The 27,879-nt window shown below is 40.9% G+C and overlaps 1 protein-coding gene across 6 annotated transcripts in view; it reads left to right on the top strand.

Annotated features, from left to right (window-relative positions):
- erbin (erbb2 interacting protein) overlaps positions 1–27,879 on the top strand; it is a 313,125-nt gene that overhangs the window by 116,885 nt on the left and 168,361 nt on the right. For all 6 annotated transcript variants that reach the window (XM_069939183.1, XM_069939193.1, XM_069939201.1 and 3 more), the window contains 2 exons: positions 15,998–16,195; positions 18,816–18,933. In XM_069939183.1, the coding sequence (XP_069795284.1) occupies positions 16,007–16,195; positions 18,816–18,933 (307 nt within the window). In that variant the 5' untranslated portion in view covers positions 15,998–16,006. Of the gene's footprint in view, positions 1–15,997; positions 16,196–18,815; positions 18,934–27,879 lie in introns of those variants that run through there.

Genomic DNA, 27,879 nt, shown 5'->3' with positions numbered 1-27,879 from the left:
TGACTCTTAGCTAGGCCCCAGCCATGCTCCTGATCACCAAATGCAGACTTGCCACCCAGTCCCAGCCGCCCACCTATCCGAGCGACATAGGGCCATATTGTGATCAAAAGTAGTGTGCGTGTAATAGTCAACCCCCTAAATTTTACCCTAAGAATTGGTCCACAAAATTCGACTATGGTAGAGCAAGTGACAAATATAAAATACACAAAAAAAGCCATCAAACTGAAACCCCCTTACTATCCCTCCCCCAACCCACCCCCCCCTCGGAGTTTAATATACACAAAGAAAAGTATAAACAAACAAAGTGGGTTAGGTTGCAATATATCAATTCACCAATCCAAACAAGAATAAAAAATTACTTAACATCCAAATTCAAATAGTCTAAATATGGAGTCCACATTTTCTAAAAAAAAATATTTTGCAAATTATGTGTAACTTTTTCTAAACGTAAACATGATTGAATTTCACGATGCCATCTTTGCATATTTAACTCCACATCATTTTTCCAAGTTACTGCTATGCATTTTCTAGCCACTGCTAAACTCAGTCATATAAATGCAATGTGAAATTTATCCAAACACGCTGCTAATGGATTCATATAACCTAATACAGTGTGTGTGGTTTTTCTCTGAGTGAGAGAGAGAGAGAGAATTCAGTTCTGCAGTGCTAGAGTTCAGCAGCAGCTGGGACTGGAACAGGACAAGCTGGCAAGCTTGTGGAAAAACCCCATTTTGAAGACAGACTTAGAGTTCTTAGTTCAACCTGGTCAAAGCCCTCGTGGTCCATACAAGAGGAGATGGCTTGAAATAAGGGAAACAGAAAAAGAAGAGGTTACCTGGAAAACCTTGATGGGGCAAGTTTCTTCGGCAAGACACTGAAGTGGCTGATCGGAAAGGAATCAGTTGTGGGTGTCCAACAAGCATCAAATCTCTCTCTGAAAACCGTCAAGAACCTTCCTGGGTGGTAACCGTTTAATTGTCAAGCACCAACACCTGGTGAAGATTCATAAATGTTAAATTCTGTGCAGGGTTTTAGAATTGCCTGATACCAGTGAACTTGGAGGAGTAAGAAGTGAGATTGGACTGTGAATCAAATAACTTTTCTGAACTTACACACACATTACATACACGTGCACTTAGAATTAGAAGGGGGTTAAGTTAATAGTAATAAGTTAAAGTTTGATCCTGTTTTCATGTTTAAAGATAATTAAAAGCAACTTTTGTTTAAGTAACCATTTGTCTTGGTGAATATCTATTGCTGCTGGGTTTTGGGCTCCTCTGTGTCACAAAATCCATTGATTTGCAGCAGGATTACTGGTGCAAAAATTCAGAACCAGAATTTATTGTCATGGTATGGTTGGTGTAGCAGATAGTGCAACGCTGTTACAGTGCCAGTGATCAGGACCAGGGTTTGAATTTTGTGCTGTCTGTAAGGAGTTTGTGACTTCTCCCCATGTCTACTTGAGTTTTCCCGAGTGCTCAGGTTTCCTTCCACCATTTGAAACATAGTGGGGGTGTATGTTAATTAGGTGTAATTGAGCAGCATGGGCTTGTGGGCCAAAATGTTATCATGCTGTATGTCTAAATCTAAAAAAATATTTAAATTTTAAAAAATTAAAATGTCATGAAATTTGTTTATTTTTGCGGCAGCATAAAATCACATTTAAAAATAAAAATAAATAAATTAGTCAAGCATAAGAGAAAATATGAGGGAGTGTCTGTGGGGTTTCTTGTCCATTCAGAAATCTGATGGCAGAGAGAAAGAGGCTGTTTTTGTACTGTTGGGTGTTTGTCTTCAGGCTCCTGTACCTCCTTCCTGATAGTAGCATAAAGAAGAGCGGCATGGCCTGGGTAGTGGGGGTCCTTGATGATGGGAGATGCTTTCTTGAGACACTGCACCTTGTTCACATCCTTAAAGGAGAGAAGACTAATGCACATGACGGTGCTCTCCAAGTTCACAACTCTCTAGCCTCTTGTCCTGTGCATTGGTGCCACCTCCAAACCAGACAGTGATGCGACCAGTCAAAATGCACTCCACTGTACGCCTGTAGAAATTTGCAGGAGTCTTTGGTGACATGCCAAATCTCCTCAAACTCCAAGCAATGTATAGCTGCTGGCGAGCCTTCTTCATGATTGAATTAATATGAAAGCCCCAGGATAAATTCTTCACCCTTTCCACTGCTGACTGGTTTGTGTTCTCCTGAGTCACTGATTCCACATTCACTGGAGTGTGAAGCGATGTATCAACTAGCTGTCCCCCTGAGCACCTCCCGCAATAGGAACAATTTACTGTAACATTAATCTGTCTTCTAGTGTGTCTTTGCATGAGGAAGGAAATGAGCACCTGGAGGAAACACGGTGTTTGGAGATGGGGGGGAGGGAAAACAGTTAAACTCCACACAGCAGTTGCCATCTTTTTTACTCGTCTTCAAGTCCGTGAATTTAATTTGGATCATCTCATCTCTGGCTCTGCACGTAATCTTCAATCCTGCCCAAGAAACAGCAAAACTGTTTCAACTAAAACTCAATAGAGTTATTTGGTCTAATCTTTTGTTTTGTGATGTCATATCTTGCTACTCAAACAGAATTTTACCATTGATCCTTTTTTTCTCTTAAGTTTGGCTAATTCAAAACCGAGCTTGCTAGGTGGACACCAATTACATCAGAAGCTGTGAAATCTTCCCATTTCCAGGATTGTCACAGCAGTTAACTGCTGGCCAAATCCACACAACATCACCATCATACTTCCATATCCATGTTCATTTTTCTTTTATGTTCAGTAAAATGCTTTTGGGGAGTTTTTGTCATGTCACTTTGTTTGAATGAGTTGAGTATTTTGTGTATTTTTAAGTCCTAGTTTTCTTGCCATAAATGATTGGAGAGAAATGGAAACCAGAAGTCATTCTACTTTCCTCATGTTGTAGCACCCCTTTTTTCTTTGCACTGAGTGAAAAATTTGTCATCTTTGTCAGGGTTTTCTTTGAAATGAAATCCTGTTTCCTCTTATTCCAGCAGTCACTCCCAATAGAGAAAGTGACCACTTGGAACAAGAGAAACCAAAATTGCTCCTTGCACAGTACTTGTTACTCCTGGATGAAGTGAGGCTTTTCAAGGGAACCTTTGTCCCAGCTTTTGAAAATATGGGTAACTGTCTTTCATACAGTTTTGGTATTGTCAACTTGATTTATTTAATTCTTTTAATTTATATGTACATCATGGTAACAGGCTCTTCTATTCCACGAGTCCTTGCTGCCCAAATACTCCAATTAACCTACGACCCTGTTGCATTTAGAAGGGTTGGAGGAAACCCATGCAGATAGAGGGAGAGCGTACAAACTCCTTACGGTGCCAGATTTGAACCCAGGTTGTTGACACTGTAATTGCATTGCACTTGACACAACGTTGGCCATGCTGCCGTTTGGGTTTTATTTTGGAGCTTTTCTAACATGCAATCTAACTCTTTTAGTATTGAAGTAATGATGTATTGCAATCATCTTTCAGGAGTGGGGATCATTTTATTTCATATTTCTTCGAATTAGTTTTTTTTAGACATACAACACAGTAACAGGCCATATCGGCCCATGAGTCCGTGCCGCCCAATTTACACCTAATTAACCTAGATCCCCGGTATGTTTCAAATGGTGGGAGGAAATCCGAGTCTCCGGGGAAAACCCACACTGACGTGGGGAGAACATACGAACTCCTTATTGACAGTGCGGGATTCGAATCTTAGTCCCAAGCGCTGGCATTGTGCTAACCGCTGGGCCAACCATGCCAGCCCCTTATAGAAGGTCATTTAGCTCAATGAGTCTACACTGGTTCTGAACCACTCCAGCAATCTCCCATTTATTTTCCTGTAAACTATATTCTCTTTTGACTGATTCTCCTTGCACTAACCTGCATTAAGGAAACTTGTAGAAGCCAATTAATTAATCACCTTGGTTGGTTGGGTGGGGGGGGGGGTAGAGAAAAGAACTAGAATTCTTGGTTTCTCCATGGATTTTCATAAATCCCAAAAAGATCACTCTTGAATCTGATTCACAGTAGCTATGATGTAACAGAACTAATTTCTGTGCCAACATTGTGTTTGCTTGAAAAGCTTAATTCTCCTTTATCCAGTGATATGTTTGTATTTTGTGGATCGTTGATCCACTTGCTTCATACCTTTACCTGAATTGCTTTTTGGACCTAAAGTTTAAATTAGTTTTTTTTTGTAGTGCTGTCTGAGCTCTTTATTTTGGTTTGTAATTTTTTAACAGATACTTTATTCATTTTTTATGAATCATTAGCTGTCTGAACAGTAAATTATTAATTGCTTGTCCAACATAAATGTGAAAATGTGTAGTTTATTGGATTGTTGAAGGGTTGCTTTGGTGTTTGGCTATGCAATGTACAGCTTTTGGTTGTCGATTGTAAGGTGATTTCATTCTGGATTTCTTCTGTTTACCATTGTGAATTAAAATTGCTTCCTGGTAAGAGATTTATAATTAACCCTGAAGCTGGCAATTGCTTTCAGAAATACTTTGCCCTTCTCGTGTTTCTGTTCCCATATGAACTTCACTCAAGATTGTGGGAGTTCTGAGTGTGGTACTGTTTGTACTGGCTGGCCTGCCCTCCGGGGTCTCCCTACCGTGGCTCCTCCCTTGATCCTTCCCATGTTATCCAACTGCACGAAAACCAACAAGGTCGGGTCAGATACAGCAATGAGCTCTCTGAACCCTTCTCCATTAACAATGGCATGAAGCAAGGCTGCGTTCTCGCACCAACCCTCTTTTCAATCTTCTTCAGCATGATGCTGAAACAAGCCATGAAAGACCTCAACAATGAAGACACTGTTTACATCCGGTACCGCACGGATGGCAGTCTCTTCAATCTGAGGCGCCTGCAAGCTCACACCAAGACACAAGAGCAACTTGTCCATGAACTACTCTTTGCAGACGATGCCGCTTTAGTTGCCCATTCAGAGCCAGCTCTTCAGCGCTTGACATCCTGTTTTGCGGAAACTGCCAAAATGTTTGGCCTGGAAGTCAGCCTGAAGAAAACTGAGGTTCTCCATCAGCCAGCTCCCCACCATGACTACCAGCCCCCCCACATCTCCATCGGGCACACAAAACTCAAAACGGTCAACCAGTTTACCTATCTCGGCTGCACCATTTCATCGGATTCAAGGATTGACAACGAGCTGGGCAACAGACTCGCCAAGGCAAATAGCGCCTTTGGAAGACACAAAAGAGTCTGGAAAAACAACCAACTGAAAAACCTCACAAAGATTAGCATATACAGAGCCGTTGTCATACCCACACTCTTGTTTGGCTCCAAATCATGGGTCCTCTACCGGCATCACCTATGGCTCCTAGAATGCTTCCACCAGCGTTGTCTCCGCTCCATCCACAACATTCATTGGAGCGACTTCATCACCAACATCGAAGTACTCGAGATGGCAGAGGCTGACAGCATCGAATCCACGCTGCTGAAGATCCAACTGCGCTGGGTAGGTCACGTCTCCAGAATGGAGGACCATTGCCTTCCCAAGATCGTGTTATATGGCGATCTCTCCACTGGCCACCGAGACAGAGGTGCACCAAAGAAGAGGTACAAGGACTGCCTAAAGAAATTTCTTGGTGCCTGCCACATTGACCACCGCCAGTGGACTGATATCACCTCAAATTGTGCATCTTGGTGCCTCACAGTTCGGCGGGCAGCAACCTCCTTTGAAGAAGACCACAGAGACCACCTCACTGACAAAAGACAAAGGAGGAAAACCCCAACACCCAACCCCAACCAACCAATTTTCCCTTGCAACCGTGTCTGCCTGTCCCGCATCGGACTTGTCAGCCACAAATGAGCCTGCAGCTGACGTGGACATTACCCCTCCATTAATCTTCGTCCGCGAAGCCAAGCCAAAGAAAAAAAAGAAAAGATAGCCTCCAACACTGAGCAACCTCGATTGTTTTTTTTAATACCTTGGTAAAGGGCTCAAGTGCATCTATCTTTGCTATTTAAAGAACACTGTTTGACCAGCTGAATTTCTCAAGCATTGTGTTTTTACTCTATTATTGTTTCTCCTTTTGGTGTTTCTTGCATTCTGAAACATTGGTTGACATGGACTTTAAGGCCTTTGACAAAGCCCGGATGGGAGGGTAGTCAAGAAGTTTTGGTCGCTCTGTGTTCGTGGTGAGGTAGTAAATTGGATTGGACATTGATTTTACAAGAGAAGCCAGAGAGTGGTAGTGGATGATTGCCTCTCTGACATGAGGCTTGTAATTAGTGGTGTGCCTCAAGAATTGATGCTGGGTCCACTGTTTATCATCCAGATTGTTAATCGAGATGACAATGTGGTAAATTGGATTGATAAGTTTTCAGATGACACCAGGTTCAGGGCTAGAATGAATGTTGAGGGAGGGGGCACAGTGCAACACTCATAAACTCACACAGCGGGTTAGCGGGGGAAGGAATGCTGTTAACGTCATCCACCACTCTGAATTAGGTAATGAGAGCACTGCTTTTAATGCATCAAGCATCACTAGACACGAATGAGACTTGACGCATGCTAGTGACGTGGCCTTGGGTGGGTGGAGAGTCGCTAGCATGCGTCAAGCTAGACGTTAGTGATGCCGGAGGGGGTGGGGCGGGTCTGACAGCAAGCAATGGCCATGACCGTGTGGGGAGGGGGGCACTGCACCTCACTTGGGAGGGCTATGACTGTGGATGTCCCCACCCCAGGTGCCAACCTTGGATGTCCCACCTCGGGTGCCAACCCTGGATTACACAAAAATCGGAGTAGTGGACTGTGAGGAAGAATTTCAAAGCTTGCAGTAGGATCTGGACCACCTTTTTTTTCAAAAAAAAAGTGCAAATTGTCAGATTGAAATTAATGCAGACGAGTATTGAATGGTGGAGCAGGCTCGATGGGCCATTTTTGGCCTACTACTGTTCCTACTTCCGATGCTCCTATGTTCCTATGACAAACCAAGAAAGGACATGGTAAATAGGGCATTGAGGAGTGTGGTAGAACAGAGGGATCTGGGAATACAGGTACATAATTCCCTGAAAGTGGCATTACAAGTAGATAGGGTTTTATGAGAGGTTTTGGCACATAAGGCTTCATAAATTATTGAGTGGTGGAATAAAAGAGAGGCTCCTATAGCTCAGTGTTTAGAGCACTGGTCTTAAAAACCAGGGGTTGTGAGTTTGTTCCTTGCTGGGGCCTCATTTCTGTGAGGGGCACTAGACAAAGTGGTGCTCTTTGTTTTCCTTACAGTAGACAGTTAAAGAATTTCATATTACATTCTAAATGTAGTATTATGTGATAATGATGGGACCCTTACATTTGTCAATGGGGGCATCTGCAAGCGACCTGCAAGCGAGGTACTGTGCCCCATCACATTGGAAGGTAACAGCATCCCCCGCGAGCAAATTTTTAGTGCTGCATCGTGCCCCCTGTAATGCACTAGTGCCCGCCTTCCATCGCACTAGCGCCCTCCTTCCCACGCACTGGTGCCCTCCTTCCCACGCACTGGTGCCCTCCTTCCCACGCACTGGTGCCCTCCTTCCCACGCACTGGTGCCCTCCTTCCCACGCACTGGTGCCCTCCTTCCCACGCACTGGTGCCCTCCTTCCCACGCACTGGTGCCCTCCTTCCCACGCACTGGTGCCCTCCTTCCCACGCACTGGTGCCCTCCTTCCCACGCACTGGTGCCCTCCTTCCCACGCACTGGTGCCCTCCTTCCCACGCACTGGTGCCCTCCTTCCCACGCACTGGTGCCCTCCTTCCCACGCACTGGTGCCCTCCTTCCCACGCACTGGTGCCCTCCTTCCCACGCACTGGTGCCCTCCTTCCCACGCACTGGTGCCCTCCTTCCCACGCACTGGTGCCCTCCTTCCCACGCACTAATACCTCCCTCTAACATTCATTCTGGCGCCGACGCTGAGTTGAGATGTTAAGGTGAAATTGTGTAAGACATTAGCGAGGCCAAATTTGGAGAATTGTTTGTAGTTTAGGCCACCTAACTACAGGAAAGATGGCAATAAGATTAAGAGTGCAGAGAAGATTTTCTCGGGTGTTGACAAGACTTGAAGAACTGAGTTTCAGGGAAAGGTGAAATTTTGTGATTTACTCAAGGAAAAATTAAACAGGTTAGGACTTTATTCCATGGTGCATTGAAGAATGAAGGGAGATTTGACTGGAGGCATGCAAAATTATGATGGGGTAAAAGCAAGCCACTGAGGTTTGGCGAGATAAAAACTAGAGGACATGGGTTAAGGGTGAAAGAGGAAAGGTTTAAAGGCAGTATTAGAGGGAGCTTCACACAAGGCCCTTTCAGGTGGCCAATTGCCCCGCATGTAAAGCCACATGTTTAGGCAATATGCAGCTGTTTTGAGGCCACCTGAATGTGCAGGAGGCGCTCTTAAGGCGAGCTATGTAACCTTCCTCCGAGTAGGATAATCAGCTCAGCTCAGTGGTTCCCCATGCCACCTGAATGCAGCTGGCTGAAAGCGGATGTTAAAGGGTCAGGCTGCTGATCACAGCTGACACTGGGCAGGAGGCGGAGTGTGCTCAGAGCCGCATCCTATGCAGCCGCGTCCTTCAGGTGGCCAGCATTGCACTTTAAACGCTGCCACCTGAACGGCAATTTAAAGGGCCGCTTCTGCTTCTTCAGGCACATTCTTAGCGTAGAATGCACCTCAAAAGGCCTACAGAGTGATGGGTGTGTAGAATAAGCTGTCAGCTGAACTGGTGAATGCAAGTTCAATTTTGATATTTAACAAAAATTTGGACAAATGCATGAATGGGACACGTATGGAGAGGTATGGTTTGGGTGCAAGTCAGTGAGACTAAGTAGAATGATAGTTTGGCTCAGACTAGAAGGCCTATTTCTGTGCTGGTGTTCTATCTACAGTTCTAAAGTGCATTTTGGATTGATGTTACAATGTGTATCAATTCATGTTGATTATGGAGATATTTTGACAATAATGAGAAGTTGGAGGGAATGCATATCAGACTATTTGCATGGAGAGAAATGAACTGTCCACATTTTTTGGTTGGGAACACTCTTAGCCTCTTCCCAACTCTTTGACCCACCCTTTTTTCTTCTCTTCCCACCTTCACCTGCACTTGAAATGCCAGCTGTCTATTTCTTTCCATGGATCCTGTCTGACCTGCTTCGTTCCTCCAGCTTCTGATTGTTTGCTCAATATTATGGCATGTTGATGACTGACATTTTGTATTTTTCCCTTCGGTTATAGAGACCTGAAATGAATGTTGGAAGAAGGTCAAAGTCTCTTAGATAGTCTGCTTTGAGTTGAAAGCATTTTGAGTTTTAAATTATAGAAAAAAATAATAATCTGCTCTGCAGAGCTGCTTAGAAGCTCCCAAGAACCTGAAATTTCACAGCACAATTATATGCAAATTAATAATAACCTGGACTTTGCATCAGTAGATTTGCAACAGGAGGCATGTTTATTGCCACCTTCTCTGCTCTGACAAACGTGGAAGTGGGATGTTGATGGTTATTAAGATATAGAACATTGTATCACAGAACAAGATGTTGGCCCACGATGTTGTCCGGTCAGGAGGCAGAGTGGTAAGAAGGATAGATCTCTGATGGAAGGAAGGGAAGGGGGTTGGGAACTGGACAAGACGAGGCCAGGAAAGAAAAAACCAGGTGAAGAGGGTTCATGGAAATTTGACATTGGCAATTTTCCAATTGTCTAGTTGAAGTCGGTTGAGTTGTTCCTCCAATTTCCAGGTGGCCTCAATGTGCAGGGGATTAGTCCAGGCTGCCCCTTAGAGCATTTATAAAAAAATTAACTAGACAATCCAGTAAGACCATAGCCTAGGCAAGAAACCATGCAAAGAGAGCATAAGTGCTACAAAGAGATGTACATCAAACAAGGAAACACAGGCAGGGAAAAAAATAGAAATGGTTTGATAAAGGCTTATTGATGAGCAAAGTAGCCATTATGTAATTAATGAATTAAATTATTCCATTATTGTTCATTTAATTTGGCTGTCGTCATCAATGTGAATTCCATTTGGGCATTTGAAGTTTCTAAGCTGAATTAGAATTGTTTGTTTTACTTCTGATAAAACGGCATGAAGAATTCCAACATTCATGTATCCAGTGAACAATCCCTGCACCCAAATAATTTCTAAGTTTTATTCTTGAGTTTATTGGATCAACTGGTTGTGGTGATGTGTGAGTTCAACAGTTGATTTTGGTATAACATGGTAAAACTTGACTCCAGGACTGCCAAGTTCCAGTGAGGAGGAAAGACAGTGATGGCAAGGTGAGAGAACCTCAAATGTTGAGGAAAGTGCTGAATTTAGTCAAAAAGAAACAGGATAGGAAGCTACAATTAGAGTGATCCACAGAGGAAAGACAGCAGGGAAGAGATCAAGTAGGGTATTAGGAAGGCCAGAACTGGCCATGAAATATCCTTGGTGAACAAGGCATTTTATACTAAAAAAAAACGAAAGGATGATTAAGGAGAGAATAGAACCATTTCAAGACAAAGGAAGGAATTTATGCTTGAAGTCTTTAGAGGAAATGGGAAAAATATTAAATGCATTCTTTGCATCAATGACAAAGTTGGTTAATCAGGGTAGGGCAGAGGATGTTATGTTGACTACGTGGATTTTAGTAAGGAATTTGACAAGTTCTCTCAGGGTAGACTGACCCAGAAAGTAAAAATGCATGCGATTTCCAGTGATTTGAGCTGGCCCAGAAAAGAGAGTAGTGGTGGATTGATGCTACTCTGACTGGAAGCTCATGACAAGGGATCTTCTGCAGAAATAAGTATTGGGACCCGGATGTGATGTACATAAATTAACTGGATGAAAAAGAGGATGGGTGCATTAGTAATTAGTGGAGAGATTGAGGGTGTCAAGGGCCACCAAAGAATACAATAGGATATAATCAGTTACAGATATGGACAGAGAAATGGCAGATGGAGTTTAATCTAAATGAAAGTCAAATATAGGGAGAATGTTTATAATTCATGGCAGGATTCTTAAATAGATGATGTGCAGAGTGATCTGGAGTTCTTTGAAAGTGGCCAAGCAAGTGGATCTGATGATGGAGTCATGTGGTATACTTCATTGTTTGGTGCATTACTGAGGCCAAAAGTAAGGAAGTAATTGAAGTTGTATAAAACTTTGGTTAGGTTGTTCTTGAAATAACGTGTGCAAATTGTGTCATCCCGTCGCAGGATGGTTGTGGAGGCTTACCATGATGTTGAGCAAACAAAGAGTTGCTGGAGGCACTCAGCAGGACATTCAGCATCCATGGGTGGAAAGGGGGTCAGGGGGCTGAGGAGGGGCCGAGATGATATGACATTAAACAATGGGGGAGGTGAGAGGTGGGGAGACGAGGAAGGATTGTATGAGGGAAAGTGAGAACGGGAGCAAGTGAAGGACGGAAACAGTGGAACTTGTTCAGGTAAAGGTGCTAACTCAAATTGTAAAACCCAAGCATCATGTGATTGGGATCTAGGCTTCCCAGGAGGAATATGATGTATTGTTTGCCAACTGCACATTAACCCTTGCCCTGACGATGAAGAAAACAGACAACAGATATGGGAAAGGTTAGGGGAATTAAAACTGGGAGTTCCAATTGGACCCAAGGACAGAAAATGACGTTCATCGAAGTGGTCACCTAGTTATCACCTGGTCTTGTCAATGCAGAGGATGTCGTTTTGGGTGCTTCAAGCAAAGATGAATATGAGGCTCTGCCTTACCTGGAAGGTGAATGGTAACCACTGTTTTATGGCCCAGGATGGAGGTGAGAGGGAGATTTTTAGGGCCAAGTTTTGTTCCTTGAGCAGCTTCAGTAGGAAATGCCTAAGGTGGTGGTGGGGGAGGGAAGAGTGGATTGCCTGGTGATATTCTGCAACAGCTTAAAGTATGTTTTGTATTTACTTGGATACAAGCAGCTTGAGTTAAATAAAATTCATTTGCATCTTTACATCCAAAAATTGTTTCTTGAAGAATGACATTTTGAAACCTTGATTGGCCTGTGACGATGCTTCATTGGGATCAAACATTTTTCTAACCTGTTCATTCGCGATTTGAGAAGCGGAATAGAAAAGGCTGCCTAGCATTATAAATTGTTGAGTCGCGCAAAATGAAGTATGTAATGCTACACTGTGCTCGCAGGTAAAGTTACTGATATCTAGCCATCGACTCTGTCTGAAAACCATTCTGCTTGATGGACACTTTTTCACCCAACAAATAATTTTATATAATTTGCTGCGGGGTAACAGTAGCTTCGTGGTCTGTTCAAACTTTAATTTTTCACAATTAACGTCAGGTCTTGATTTCAAAAGCAGTTTTCCCTCTCATTGATTCAGGTGTTCAATAGTGTTCATTCTAATATTCTCTTCCATCAAGTTGACAAGAAATGTATGCTGAATTACAGAATATGGGCAGCTTCCTTTCAGTGCATATATTGTTAGTGATATCAGCAGCTTTTACAGTATTTGCCAAAATGAAGAGCTGCTTTAGAGATTTGTCTAAATTTATTCTTATAATATCTAACTTCTTTATTTGTAATGAAGTCGTTGTGCAGAGCCACAGGCTTGTCACTGAAATCCAAGTAGAGATTGGGCCATTGTGTTTGAATGGCATTCAATTGCAATTTGAGATCTCACTTAATAGATTAGCTGAAAAATCTAAGGTACAGCTGAGCTGTCATGGTGTAATGTTACCAATGGAATGTGCCATTTTAATTAAAGTAAGATTAAGTAGCCATTTAATTTTTGATGTTATTATTTCCTGTCCATTTCGGCAAAGTTGTCCTTTCATATTCCAGTTAGTGCTGGAGAATCAGATAAAATTGTGTGACTTACTGCCATTGTTTTTTTAATTTTGGAGACAAAGGAGCTAAAATTGATTTTTCAACAGACTGCTCTCTCCCTTTTTTTTGACCTGGTTTGGTACATGGACAAGAATTTGTGGAAAACTCATTGGTTAATAGAAAGTACAAAACAGTGCATCTAGTTTTCTTCACTTTTGTCATGTGACAGGAGTAAGGGCTCGAATTTATGCACAGATTGTGTGTAATGTGCTCTGATTGGAGTTTCATCTATTGATATTGCAGGTGAAAAGTAGAGCTTTCCACTTTGTTTGAAGAAAGCGCCTGGCATAGTTTTTTTTTACTGTTGATTACTGTAATTAAACTATTTAAATTGTTTTATGAGACTCTGAAATAGCAAAGGAAGCCATGAATTTGGGGACAGGGAATAGTTGTGACTATATAAATATTAACCATTGGTCAAGCAGCATGTGATACAGTCCTGATTCAGGATCTTGCCTCAAAATATTGACTTGCATTATTTCCCTCCACAGATGCTGCTGGGCACATTGAGTTGTTCCACCATTTTTTTTCACTCCAATCTGCAGTCTCTTAGTCTTCATTTAATTATAACTAATTTGGCAATGAACTTTAAATGAGTTCCTTACTCAATTGCATCAGTAACAGGCAATTGTTTTTTTGCTTGAGGACTTGAGTTCAAAGTATTAGGAAGGAATTCGGTTGCTACTGATCCAAAACCTCTAACATTTAAAAGTAACTTGCTTAAAATGCAACAGCAAAGTTTTTGTATGTAACATATGGTGGGGTGTATTATTTGGGTAAACAAAGGGGGTTTTGATGCAAATCTTTTTCACCTAGATCTGTTGTGGCAATTTGAAAGAGGGCATTGATAAAAATTAAAAGTGCATTTCTATTCCCAGAGAACACAATGCAAATACAGTAAAAACCTCCGTAATCCAGCATCTATGTGGATTGTTGATGCTGAATATACGAATTTTCCGGTTGCTTGATACTTGCTCTTAAAATGTCTAATACACCTGCAATAAGAATAAGTACTTTTAAAGACAAAAGACCATGCAAAACGTAAAGTAATTTGGGGGAAAAAATCACTGTTGTTGTCCTTAATTGTGTAAAGTTCACTTTAATCAGGTAATTCCTCTAACTTTCAAAATTTAAATCTGAGCCCTGTTTGCTGGCGCTGAAACAGTGTTACACGAACCTTTTCTCACTCAACCTTTTCTCACTCACGTAAGATGCAGTGTGGTTAGTAAGAGATTAAGGCACTAGGTAGGTGGGGGAAAAAGTTGAGAATTCTTAAGCTAACTGTGCTGCCATCAAAATTACCCCCCCCCCCCCAGAAAAAAGTTTAAAGATAAAGCCATACTAATTTAACCATATAACCATTTACAGCATGGAAACAGGCCATGTCGGCCCTTCAAGTCCGTACCGGTTCACTTCCTCTGACAGAATAGAATGGAATTATTTATTCAAAGTATTACAGAGGTTCAATCTACCAGAAAAATATATTATTTGGATTAAAGCATTATATAATGGATCATCGAGGAAGGTAACAGTAAATGGATACGTATCGAACCAATTTAAATTAAGTAGGTCAACTAGGCAGGGATGTCCATTATCCCCCTCACTGTTCGCTTTAGCAATAGAACCATTGGCAGAACTGATAAGAACAGAAAATAAAATAAAGGATAAAAAATAAAGGAGAAGGAGTATAAAATCAGTTTATTTGCAGATGACATTATAGTATACTTTACTTGTATTAATAATGATAAAAATACTCTCTTACTAGGCAGGGATAGGGAGACCTTTTGGGAGAATCACCCCAATGGCTAGCAGCATCAGCTGCCTCTTCATTCCAGGGCAACGCTATTTTATTCAAACACAACTTTATTCAAACTCAAACAGCTGCTGCGGGGGACGGTGGGGGCGCACTCTGCTGACTAAAGGTTTGCTCCCATCTTCAAGGGCTTGTGTGTTACTTTGGAGAACATTTACAATTTCAAACTTGTATTTAATTAATTTATTTTCTGAAAATTTATTTATTTCCTCTTTTTTGCCAGTTGCCTGAGGCTGCTGGTTGCTTGAATTCTGGACAGCGGGGATTGTACTATACTTATAAATATAGATTGATTTTTTCTAAACTTGGGTAAGTGCTTCAGAAAAAGTGATAGATAGCAAGATAGCATTGGCTTCTACAGTTGGAGCGATTCTTTGCGGAAATTGTACACCACGTGGCCCTACAATTGATAGTTGTTTTGCTGGTACAGAAACTAACCATCCAACTGATCCCTCAATGTTCATGCCCTGATGTCTGAAGATGAATTGTAGAAATAAACAAAGCTAGAGATTGAGAAGCTTCTCCTTTGGGAAATGGTCTATAATCTTTTAAGACAGAGCATCAATGTGAAATGATCCTTTGATGTGGATCCAAGCAGATCTTTGGCCAAGGCATGATCAGAAGGGCATTAGAATTTATCAGCACATGAATGTAAATTTTAAAAGATATCGAGTGGTGCTGACAGGAGTGAATACTTGAGACAGACTAAGCATTGAAAGATGAGTTGAAATGTATTCCTTTCAAGAAACATCTTAAAGGAAATTTGTTCTTAGAAATTGTCTCGCTTTCATGACGGACCGTGTCCACATCTTTCAAGCCATAGTTTTTGTGGTGGATTGAATAAAATTACACTTGTACTGATCTGTAAGGGTGCAGATGAGAAGGTTGATGGAGATCTACCCAACATGCATATCTGTAGTGAGTGATGTCAGTGGAATGTGAAATATTTTTTCAACTTCCCAGTCTTGTCCCATGAACATATTTTTAAAAACAAAAATAGAACTTGGAAGAACACTGAATCAAAAATATAATACCTTTTTGTTTTTCATTATTGATTTGAACCAGGTTAACTGGTTTACAACAATGCTTGTTATTAAATTTGCATTAAAACAAACTATAGGGGTTTTGTGATGTATTTTTCTGATACTTTTTTTCCATTCCAGTTATGTCAAAACAATAGCTAGCTAAGTCAGGACCTTGTAAACTTGTCTACCAACCTGAACCATTAATTCTCCTGCCTGTTTTTGCGCTACTTCCTAATTTTTGTTGTGAAATGGAGTGAACACGGATCATTTCTAGATAGAGAAGAAGTCTGTTTTGTTTTACAGTGCTTGATCATGACGACGAAACGTAATTTATTTGGACGGCTGGTGCCTTGTCGCTGTCTCCGGGGTGAAGAGGAAGCAGTCACTGTGTTGGACTATTCCCACTGCAGTTTGGAGCAAGTGCCCAAAGAAATCTTTCCTTTTGATAAGACTTTGGAAGAACTTTATTTAGATGCTAACCAAATTGAAGAGCTTCCAAAGGTGAGACTTTCTCTTCAGGAAAGCTGTAGTTACTGTGTTTGGACTAACATTCTTATTCAACAAATTTCTCCCAAACCATTTATGAAATTGGTTTATTTTTGTTTGTGCATTTTGCCCTATCCAGAGGGTGAATTGTTTTTCATTTTTATTGGTATTTTTGTCAAATGTATCGATGTTACCTAATTGGTGTGTAAATAAACTGTACCAAAAATCTTAAGCACATTCAAATAAATTTCCATAACAGAAGAAAAGGCAGCACGTTAGAAATGTGGGATAAATATAGATGCAAAAACAAGTTAACTTGGATTTGGAGTGAGTAAGAGTTAATGATTTCAGGTCAATAGCCAAATTTGTGGAGGCTAGAGGCATTGAGGGGCAGTGGGAATGACTTGAGCACAGTATAAAATTGAAATAATGGGGAAATTGCGGGAGCCAGAACAATGAGGCAGTGGTTGTTAAAAATTAATCATCTCAGATGGAGAATGTCAATGGGCAGTGTCCAAGGCTCTACACTGCTAGCTGTTTCATCAATGTCCTTTTAAGTTAGGCTCCAAGGAGGGGTGAAATAGTGCTGATTGATTAGATAGCATTATCTGTCTTCACAACTGTTAGTGCGTGGAACAAAGTCTGGCCATCGCTCATAAGCTTTGGTTGAGATGACATTTACCACTAGAGAACCAAGAATGAGTTTTCTGTAATGGAGCCCAAAGAGCTTCCCTTGAAATTAACCAGCACTGCTGTTCCCATGTCTGTCACTGTAAATGATTGAGTTTCCTTTGGCCAGAAACTTTCCAAAATAATCACCTCAATAATGTGATTACAACAAATTGCAAGCTATAATTCTCATTGAATAGGGTGGTAAAGAAGGCTTTTAGTATGCTGGCCTTTATCAATCATTGCATGGAATATAGGAGTTGGGAGGTGATGTTGAGATTGTATAAGACGTTGGTGCGGCCTCATTTGGAGTTCTGTGTGCAGTTCTGGTCGCCTAATTATAGGAAGGATATAAACAGAGTGGAGAGAGTGCAGAGAAGGTTTACCAGAATGTTACCTGGGTTTAAGCATCTAGAGTATAGGGAGAGATTGGACAGATTAGGTCTTTATTCTTTGGAGCGTGGAAGGTTGAGAGGGGATTTGATAGAAGTATTTAAGATTATGAAAGGGATAGACAGAGTGGATGTGGATAGACTATTTCCGTTAAGAGGAGGAAAGATTAAAACAGGAGGACATGAGTTAAGAATTAAGGGGCAGAGGTTTAGAGGTAACATGAGGGGGAACTTCTTTACTCAGAGAGTGGTAGCCGTGTGGAACGAGCTTCCGGGAGAAATAGTGGCGGCGGAGTCAATTGTATTATTTAAGAAAAGGTTGGACAGGTATATGGATGAGAAGAAGATGGAGGGTTATGGGCATTGTGCAGGGAGGTGGGACTAGAAAGGAGTGTTTGGTTCGGTGCGGACTAGAAGGGCCTAATGGCCTGTTTCCGTGCTGTAATTGTTATGTTATGAATGAATCACTTCCTGGATCATTGAAATCTTTCCATCTGCTAAAATTACTGGGTCGAGCTCATGATGGAATGTCCTTCACTTGCATGAATGTGTGCATCAAAGGAACATCGAAGAAGCCCGGTATTGTCCATTTTTGAAGAGTATGTGGAACAGTGCTGGGATGCAAGATCACATTTTAAATTTTTGCAGGAGGTTGTGTCTTTGATTTCTTCCTTTTCAGTAATTTTTAGCTGAATGGTTGCTTGTTCAATACCTGGGCAACCATAAGATGGACAGAAATGTCCATATTGTGCAACAAATGGACCAGGATATTGGAAAAATTAGCTTAATTTAGGAAGTAGAATGAGAGGGAAAGAATAATTATTGTTTCAATGTAGTTACTTCAGATGAAGAAAATAAAATGTGACATAACCTTGCTCTGAAATAATAAAAGTACTCTTGAGAATTTCAAACCAGGGACAAGGTCAACTGTTCCAAGTCATTGCTCTGCTTTTATTTTAAGGATCCAAAGAAGGGGAAATATAATTGCAGCTGATTACTCAACATTACACAAGAACATTAAAAATAAAAGAAGGGCTTTCTTGGTGGACTTGTTTGTTCCCTTTAATGCTTCAAAGGATAAAGAACACTCAGTTTAATATATAATCTTTAATAAAAGGTCTTTGATTTATATTTGTATAATGTATTTTCTCTTTGGAGCATAGAAGGATGAGGGGAGGCTTGATAGAGGTCTACAAGATTATGGGAGGCATGAATAGGTTGGAGATCCAGCACCTGTTTCCCCAGGCAGGAATAGCACACACCAGAGGAAATATGTGCAAAGTTAAGGATGGGAAATTCAGGGGAGACATCAGAGGTAAGTTTTTTTTTCCTTTACGGAGAGTTGTGGGTTCCTGGAAAGCCTTGGTGGAGGCTGAAACATTATGAGCATTAAGAAACTCTTAGACAGGCACGTGGATGAAAGAAAAATCGAGGGTAACAGGGTAGAGTGTGTTTAGTACTTTTAAAGGAATATATGGGTTAGCACAACATTGAGGGCTGAAGGGCTTGTACTTTGATGTAGTGTTCAATGTTTCTAATCTTGTTTCAATTTTATTTTTGTCCCTAATAAATAGCAACTATTCAATTGCCAGTCACTGCACAAGCTGAGCATGCCTGACAATGATCTCACTGTGTTGCCAGCGTCCATTTCAAATCTCATCAATCTCAGGGAACTAGATGTCAGCAAGAATGGTAAGGATTTTTGTTGTTTAAAAAGTTTTAATGTCAGAAAGTAGATGTTTATTGTAATGCAACATGAATAGCTTCCTTTCTTTTTATAATATCTTTTATTGAGTATGAGAAAAACATTTCAAATAAAACCTTTATTATACATAATATAAATTGTGTGCACCCTTCCAGATCAAACCCACTATATCAAAAATATTGAAGAAAATAAAACAAAAAAAAGACCCCCCCCCCCCCACACAATAATCAAACCCTTCCCTCTAAATGAACGGCAGCACTCGGAAAGTAGATGGCGCTGTTCAGGAGCATTCAAACATCCTAATTAGTTAAATTATGGTAGTACTCCATGATTGGGCTCCACTTCTTTAATAAAAATTCATCTTCACATCTTTTAAATTCGATTTTTTTTCTAAACTTAGGTCATGCCCTCCTGTACCCATTGAATATGCATAGGTGGAATACTTTCAATTTCATCAGAAATGTCTGTCCAGCTATCAATGAGGTAAAAGCTAAAATTCACTTTTGAGATGGAGAAAAACCAAACAGAAAGGGACATGGTTCTAATTTGACCTTAAAAATGAATGATAAAGTTTGAAAGTAATTCTTCCAAAAACTTCCTAAACATATGTATCAGTGAGGCCCAAAGAATTTTACATTTGTCACAGAATGGATCAATATCAGAAAAGAACCAAGATAACTTTTCAAATATGTGTTCTGTGTACAACCTTAAATTGCACGAACAATGTTGCGCACAAACTGTGATTCATTAATCATATTTCCAACAATACCCCAATCCTCATCTGGATGAGACAAATCCAAGTCATGGCCCCAATCACTCTTGAGCTTAACTAGAGAAATTGTTCTGAAATCCATCAAATTACTGTAGATAATTAATATTAAGCCTCTATGAGAAAATTGAAAGTCAAAAAGTAAATCAAGAAAATTTGTTTCAGAAATCCATGGAAAAATCAGAAAGCGTGGATTGAACAAAATGTCTGACTTGTAGATATTTGAAAAAAAAAATGACTATTGGGTAATTTAAATTCTGAATAGTTTCCAAGCTCAGGTATGGATACTTTTTGAATTTTGTTGTGACTTGGTGAATAAAGGAGAGCAGTTGGAGGTTTGTACTAAACATGAAGAACCATTTCCAACCCTCTTCTCCAACTTGTCAATTACATGGGGGTTATTCTTCTCCACACAGCTGAGGTCTTCATTAGCCTTGCAAGTCCAACTTGAGAATGAGCTGAAAGTTGTTTGCAACTGTATGTCTCCCGTTCAGAAACCAATTATTGTTTACCACAACAAAATGTGTATTTCAGATCATGGTCACAATACAGAATGCAATAATTACAGTACTTTTGATCAGCCATTCTCAGTGGGGACCACAGCACATTAAAGGGTTGGAGGGGCAAGGACTGATATCATAAAATATTTTTTATGTAGTTGGTAGGAGTGAAGTATGGAAGAAGCCAACTAAACTTGATGCTTCTGCGGGAAGGGGCTGAATTAACAGGACACTCTCAGATGTGTTCCTGTATAAAGATGGGGGCCGGTAGCCTTGCCCTCCTCAACCTTCTTGAGGAAGTGTAGGCATTGCTTTGAGTCCAGAATAGGTCATCTTTTATGTGAACACCAAGGAATCTTTGACCAAAGTCAGAGTTTTGACCAAGTAATTGACAGTAAAAAAAATTTGCAGGTTTGTTTTATGAGCACGGTGGTATAACTAGATTTTACTTTTGACCTGGTATAAGCTCGAACCAAATGTCTGTTTTACAGAAGAACACAGAGGGTACATGTGCTGGAATCTTGAGCAAAGAATTGCTGGAGTAATTCCAACAATTATATAATTTCACCCCATTCCTGCTCGTCTTGATGACCTGAAATGTTGATTTGTTTTATGCTGTGACTACTCTGTAGTTCTGTTGTGCATGTAAACTGTTATTTCTTAAACCATGAAAGATGTTCTGAAAAAACAGCTGATTGATTTGTTTTAATGAGAATGCTCTAGAAGGGTCTATTTTGGTTTGCTCCCCTTTTCTCCTCTGTCTGCTGAACTTTGGCAGCTTGATCAAAGACCAGATGAGATTCTGAGTTTATGCTGACAATACACAGGTGTCCCTTCAGCACCATCCATCCTGATCCTTGACTCAGTGGCCAGCTTTGTTTGACATCCAGTCTTAAATTGCAACACTGGGAAAACAAAAAAAATATTACCTTCCATGCTGGCCATAAAGTCACCTTCTCTATTATTTTCACTTCCATGTCCTTGATTCAACATCCAATTTATTTACTTAATACATTTCTCGTACTTATTTTTTTCATGAAACATGACAAGCTGCAGCTCTAATTTCAGCCCTCTGCCTTAGTCTGTTATTGCTAAAAACTTCATTCATTTTCTTTTCAATGCCTGGCTTGATTCTTATATTTTAGCAGAGTCGTTGCATACTATCATAGCCTGATCTCTATTCCACTGAGTTCCAGTCTTCCATTAATTTGGTGCGTGAAGTTTCAAACTCAAAATTTGGTATCTAGCTTCCCTTTATTGTCCAATTGTCGGAGTTTCTTCATTTTTATGTTCCTCAAAGAACTGCTTCTCTCACTTTCTCCTCTTCATTACGCTCTTCTATCAGCGATATTCGATGAAGCAAGAGAATTCTTTGGAACTTTTCAGTTTTCTCAAACCTTTCAGTTTCCTTGCTGCTGTCCAAGTATTGCCTCTTCTGCCCTTAATTGGGTTGGTTTCTGGAGGGTCCCTTTTTATATTATTGACCCTGTAACAAAAACTTTTGAGAACCAGGATTTATTGACATGGACATGTGTCACGAAATTCATTGTTTTGCAGCAGTATTATTGTGCAAAGTTGCTATATATTACATTTCAATAAATACCCTATTTTTTCTTAAAAAAGGTACAAAAGTAGAGGGAAAAAAGTTTCTGTGATTCATTGTCCATTCAGAAATGTGACAGCAGAAGGGAAGAAACTGTTTTTGTAATGTTGGGTGTTCATCTTCAGGATCCTGTACCTCCTTCCTGATAGTAGCAGTGAGAAGAGGGGATGACCTGGGTGGTGAGGGTCCTTGATGATAAAGGCTGCTTTCTTCAGACACCACCTCTTTAAATGTTCTTAATTAAGTGAAGATTAAGGGTCATGATGGCACTGGCTGAGTACACAGTGCTCTGTAGCCTTTTCCTGACCTGTGCATTGGCACCTCGAGATCAGGCAGTAATGTAACTATTCAGAATGCTCTCCACAATACACCTGTAGAAATTTGCAAATGTTGTTGGTGATGTACCAAATTTTCTAAAACTCCTAATGAAATATCACCGCTGGTGAGCTTCCTTCATGATTGCATCGACAAGGCTACGGGATAGACCTTCAGAGATGTTGACTCCAGGAACTTGAAGTTCTTGACCCTTTCCATTGCTGACCCCTTGATGAGGACTAGTTTATATTCACTTGATTTCTCCTTTCTGAAGTTTACAATCAGTTCCTTGGTTTTGCTAATGTTGGTTACAGGTTGTTGTTGTGACTCCACTCACCAGCTGATCTTTTTCAGTCCTGTGCATTTCCTCATTGTCATCTGATTCTGCTGACAGCCATGGTGTCATCGGCAAATTTGTAGATGCAATTTGAATTGTGCCTGGCCAAGCAGTCATGGGTGTAGAGCAGTGGGCTAAGCATACCTATGTTGATTGTCAGTGAGGAGGAGATCCGCGTGAGTGTAGTGTCCTGGTGAGAAAGTCAAGAATCTGGTTGCAGAGGGAGTTGGAGGCCCAAGTTCTGAAGCTTTGCTGACTTTTCTTTTGCTTCTGGTGTCCCCTTAATACAAACAAATGTAGATTGGTGATTGGCTTTTTTAAAAATATCCAGCACTTTAATAATTTCTGACTTCTCTATTGCAGATGAATACTATCCAGTTTAAAAACCAAATCTTTCCGCCATAACAAAATACCTGTTTCAGATCTAGGTCATAGTCTGAAATCTAGAATGCAACAGATTCTTTTGGATTAATCTTCCAAATACATTGCCATGAGTATCTTCTGATTTAGTTCCTTGAGTAAGTTAAAAACAATTGTGATCTCTGTGCTTGGCTGCAAGTTGACACACTCAGTCCTAACATTCTTCATCAACCACTAGGCATGTTAGAATAGCATAATAATATTTTGTATATTGCTTACCCTTGTATGATATAGGAGAATTTCAATTGGCATATCATTTCTGTGCCAACTCTTGGAGCAATCCCCCTCAGTCCAACTTTCTTTAACCTATTTTTCCCTGCCATTCAACTGCTCCAAGGAAATTTAATCATGACCAATATTTATCCCTGCTTTAGATGAAACAGCTATATTGTCCTTAATATGCTGTGGGCATCTGCTCTGCAGTTGCTGTGGCATTTTCTCCTTTCTTATTTGATTGAAGTTTGAAGCTGGATGGCCAATCTCTAGCATTCTGAATCCAGATGACTACTATCAGAATCAGAATTTATTGCCATGAGCAAGTCATAAAATTTGTTGTTTTGAGGCAGCGTCACAGTGACCACATTACAAAATAAATAAAAATAGTGCAAGGAAAAGACCAAGTGCTATGGAATCTGATGGCAGAGGAGAAGGAGTTGTCCTTGTGCCGCTGAGTTCTAGTTTTCACGCTCCTGAACCTTTTTCTTGATTGTGGCAGACTGAAGGAGGGACGGCCAGAGTGGATGGGATTCTTGCGGAGAGAGGCTGCTTTCTTAATACACTGCTTCTTGTAGATGTCCATGAGGTCGCAGGCAGAGTTTTTTTCTTGCCGTTAGCGTAGGCACCTACCTAAGAGGCAGTGATGCAATCAGCAAGAATGCTCTCCACAGCATACCAAATCTTCTCAAACTCCCCAGTGATTATAACAACATGAGGACAGATCCTCATATGTTGGCATCCAGATATTTGAAGTTCTTGACCCTCTTCTGAAGATGAAGCTAACGTTGAGTGAAAGGTTGTTGTGACACCACTCAACTAGCTGATTATTTCCCTCCTGTTTGCTTCCTCATTGCTGTCTGTGCTTTTTGCCAACAATTGTGGTGTTGTAGATAGCATTTGAATTGTGCCTGGCCACACAGTCATGGGTGTAGAGTGAGTAGAACAGTGGCCTAAGCCCGTACCCTTGAGGTGTGCTTGTGTTGATTGTTAGTGAGGAGGAGATGTGGTTTCCAATTCCTACTGACTGGTCTTCTGATGAGGAAGGTAAGGATCCAGTTGCTGAGAGGTGTTCAGATGCCCAAGGTTTGGAGCTCGTTGACCAGGACTAAAGGAATAATGGGGTGAACTTTAGTTGATGAAGAGCAGCTGTATGTATGAGTTGCTGTTGTCTGGTGATTGAGAGCTGAGTGGAGAGCCAGTGATGATGCATTTCCTGTGGAGCGATTGCGACGGTAGTTGGATTGCATTAGATCCACTCCTTGGGTGCATGTTATTTCTGGTCATGACCAACCTCTCTAAGCATTTCATCACAGTAGATCTGAGTGGCATGGGCAATAGTCATTGAGGGAGCTCACTCTGCTCTTGGGAACTGGGATGATTGATGCTCTTTGAAGCTGTTGCTCAATTTTTAATATACAGACAATTCTGCATATTTACAGTGAATGGAAATCTCTTATTCAAAGGGTGCCTGAAGCAGAAAATTTAGTCTGCAATATTCAAATTAATGAAGAGTCTTGAATGTGTTTGCAGGTAGCTAAGTGTCTGATTAAAATCATGATCAAGTAATTTTGTTATTTGATACAAGTTAAAGACCACAAAAGGGTGCATTTCCTTGTAAAACCACACTTCCTGTTTAAAGAGCCCAATTGTATCTCCGGCTAATGTTAGAATGTACATAGATAGCTGCAACATGTAGAGCAGAAGGGTGAAAAGGTTACTATATAGTGTGACAGATTATTTTCTATTTTATATCGTATTTAGATATGTTTTAAAGGTGATCAATTGTGGCAGGTTTTAAAGTCAGCCTGAAGAAAACTGAGGTGCTCCATCAGCCAGCTCCCCACCATGACTACCAGCCCCCCCACATTTCCATCGGGCACACAAAACTCAAAACGGTCAACCAGTTTACCTATCTCGGCTGCACCATTTCATCAGATGCAAGGATCGACAATGAGATAGACAACAGACTCGCCAAGGCAAATAGCGCCTTTGGAAGACTACACAAAAGAGGCTGGAAAAACACCCAACTGAAAAACCTCACAAAGATAAGCAAATACAGAGCCGTTGTCATACCCACACTCCTGTTCGGCTCCGAATCATGGGTCCTCTACCGGCAGCACCTACGGCTCCTAGAACGCTTCCACCAGCGTTGTCTCCGCTCCATCCTCAACATCCATTGGAGCGCTTTCATCCCTAACGTCGAAGTACTCGAGATGGCAGAGGTCGACAGCATCGAGTCCACGCTGCTGAAGATCCAGCTGCGCTGGGTGGGTCACGTCTCCAGAATGGAGGACCATCGCCTTCCCAAGATCGTGTTATATGGCGAGCTCTCCACTGGCCACCGTGACAGAGGTGCACCAAAGAAAAGGTACAAGGACTGCCTAAAGAAATCTCTTGGTGCCTGCCACATTGACCACCGCCAGTGGGCTGATATCGCCTCAAACCGTGCATCTTGGCGCCTCACAATTTGGCGGGCAGCAACCTCCTTTGAAGAAGACCGCAGAGCCCACCTCACTGACAAAAGGCAAAGGAGGAAAAACCCAACACCCAACCCCAACCAACCAATTTTCCCCTGCAGCCGCTGCAACCGTGTCTGCCTGTCCTGCATCGGACTGGTCAGCCACAAATGAGCCTGCAGCTGACGTGGACTTTTACCCCCTCCATAAATCTTCGTCCGCGAAGCCAAGCCAAAGAGGTCACATATAAACACTTCAAAACAGATCTCATTTAAAATGCCAGAGCTCTGCTCAAGCCAGACAGTCCAGGCCTCTGCAAAAACTTTGAAGTATGCCCATAAGGATTTCACAAGTAGTTGCTAATTGGACATGCTGTGGAGTAATGGATTATTGTTTTGGAAAGAAACAGATGAATGAATTCAAAAGATTAGGTCCAGTGCCGCAGTCTGTCTGAGTGCAGTTGGCTGTTCTAGGTCATGTGGTTTTGTGTGTGTGTGTGTGTGTGTGTGTGTGTGTGAGAGAGAGAGAGAGAGAGAGATAATTCCGTTCTACAGTTCGGCAGCAGCAGCTGGGACTGGAACAGGACAAGCTGGCAAGCTTGTGAAAAACCCCACCTTTTAAGACTGGTTGTGAGTTGTGAGTTCTTAGTTCAGCCTAGTCAAAGCCCTTGTGGTCCATACAAGAGGAGAGGACTGGCTGCATAATGTTTCATTTGAAATAAGGGAAACAAAAAGGAACTCTGTGGTGACTTGAAAGAAAGAGGTTATCATCTGGAAATCCCTGATGGGACAACTTTCTTCGGCAAGACACGGAAGTGGCTGATCAGCAGGAATCAGTTGTGGATGTCCAAAGTGCAAGAAATCTCTCTCTGAAAACCAACAAGAACCTACCTGAGTGGTAACCATTTACCTTTCAAGCACCAAAGCCTGGTGAAATTCATAAATGTTAAATTCTGTGCACAGTATAAGAATTGCCTGTAACCAATGAACTTGGAGGAATGAGAAGTGAGATAGGACTGTGAATCAAAGAACTTTTCTGAACTTGTACACATAGTACATATGTGTGCGTTTAGAATTAGAAGGGGGTTAACTTAATAGTAATAAGTTAAAGTTTGATCCTGTTTTCATGTTTAAAGATAATTAAAAGCAACTTTTGTTTATGTAACCATTTGTCTTGGTGAATTTCTGTTGCTGCTGGGTTTTGGGGTCCTCTGGGACAAAACCATGAGACATTGGTCAGAAAGCATAAAATGGACATCTCAGGAGGGAATCCTGTAATGGGACAGTACAAGATTGCACATGCAAGAATGGGGCTACATTTAGGATGTAACAGACCTTCTCATTGATGATACAGAAAAGCTCAGATTTAGTATTTGGAATGCAACATTTTGCATGACATTGGCCTGAATGGAAATTGCACATTTGGTTGACTGAAACTGTATTTAAAAACATGGATTGAAATAATTTTTTTTTTCAAATCCTTTTCTTTCTATGAAGTTAGAGCATTGCTCAAAAGCTATCCATTTTTAACTTTCATGTTCAGTTGTGCATGATTAAATCCAGATTAAACTTGGATGTTTTATATGGTTACAAGAGTCACCAAAAAAAATCAGCAAGTTGTTGGTGAATTACATGCAACAGCTTAAGGTCTGTCCTACCACAATGTGAACAGTTTATTTTAAGACAAAACCTGATATTTTTGCAGTAATTAGTAAAATTTTGGACAAGTCAAAAAAAGTTCATTCCAATTCGAAAGTACATGGAAAGCAGAGGTTGAATAAAAGAATTTCAGCTGAAATCGTATAAAAGTCGGTGAGAGTTATTTGGAATTGCTGCTTAAGGTAGACTATCTTGTTGGTTAAATGTTCTTGTGTGCCTGAAATATTAAACCTCAGTTTTTACAATCTATCCAGTAACATGAGGTGTAACGTTTATGTCCGAAATTTTTGTTTTAACTCAATCTCTTGATTACCGTTGTCCAAATGTATTGGTCACTTTTTCAAAAGAAAGCCACAACAATTTCCCCAGCCAATTGCAATAGGGAATTTCAAACATTCATCATTGAGAAGAAAATTCTGTTATTCTTCCATGGATCTACCTCTTGTTGTCAAACTGTGTCCCAAGCCTCTGCTCGGAGAAAAGAAAAATAAATCTGCATCTACTCCATCAAACCTTTTGGAAAAATTTATATTTTGATATTTATTTTCAGTAATCTAGAAGATGCATTTTCGATTTACACATCTCACCCCCTTGTTTGGCAAACCCAACGTCCTAGAAACAATGTTATGAATAATTGATATACACGCTCTCTCCATTTA

The sequence above is a fragment of the Narcine bancroftii genome, chromosome 1 (assembly GCF_036971445.1).
Source record: "Narcine bancroftii isolate sNarBan1 chromosome 1, sNarBan1.hap1, whole genome shotgun sequence".
Lineage (NCBI taxonomy): Eukaryota > Metazoa > Chordata > Chondrichthyes > Torpediniformes > Narcinidae > Narcine > Narcine bancroftii.
The sequence above is the reverse complement of the archived record's forward strand: the minus strand, read 5'-3'. Positions and strand labels throughout refer to the sequence as shown.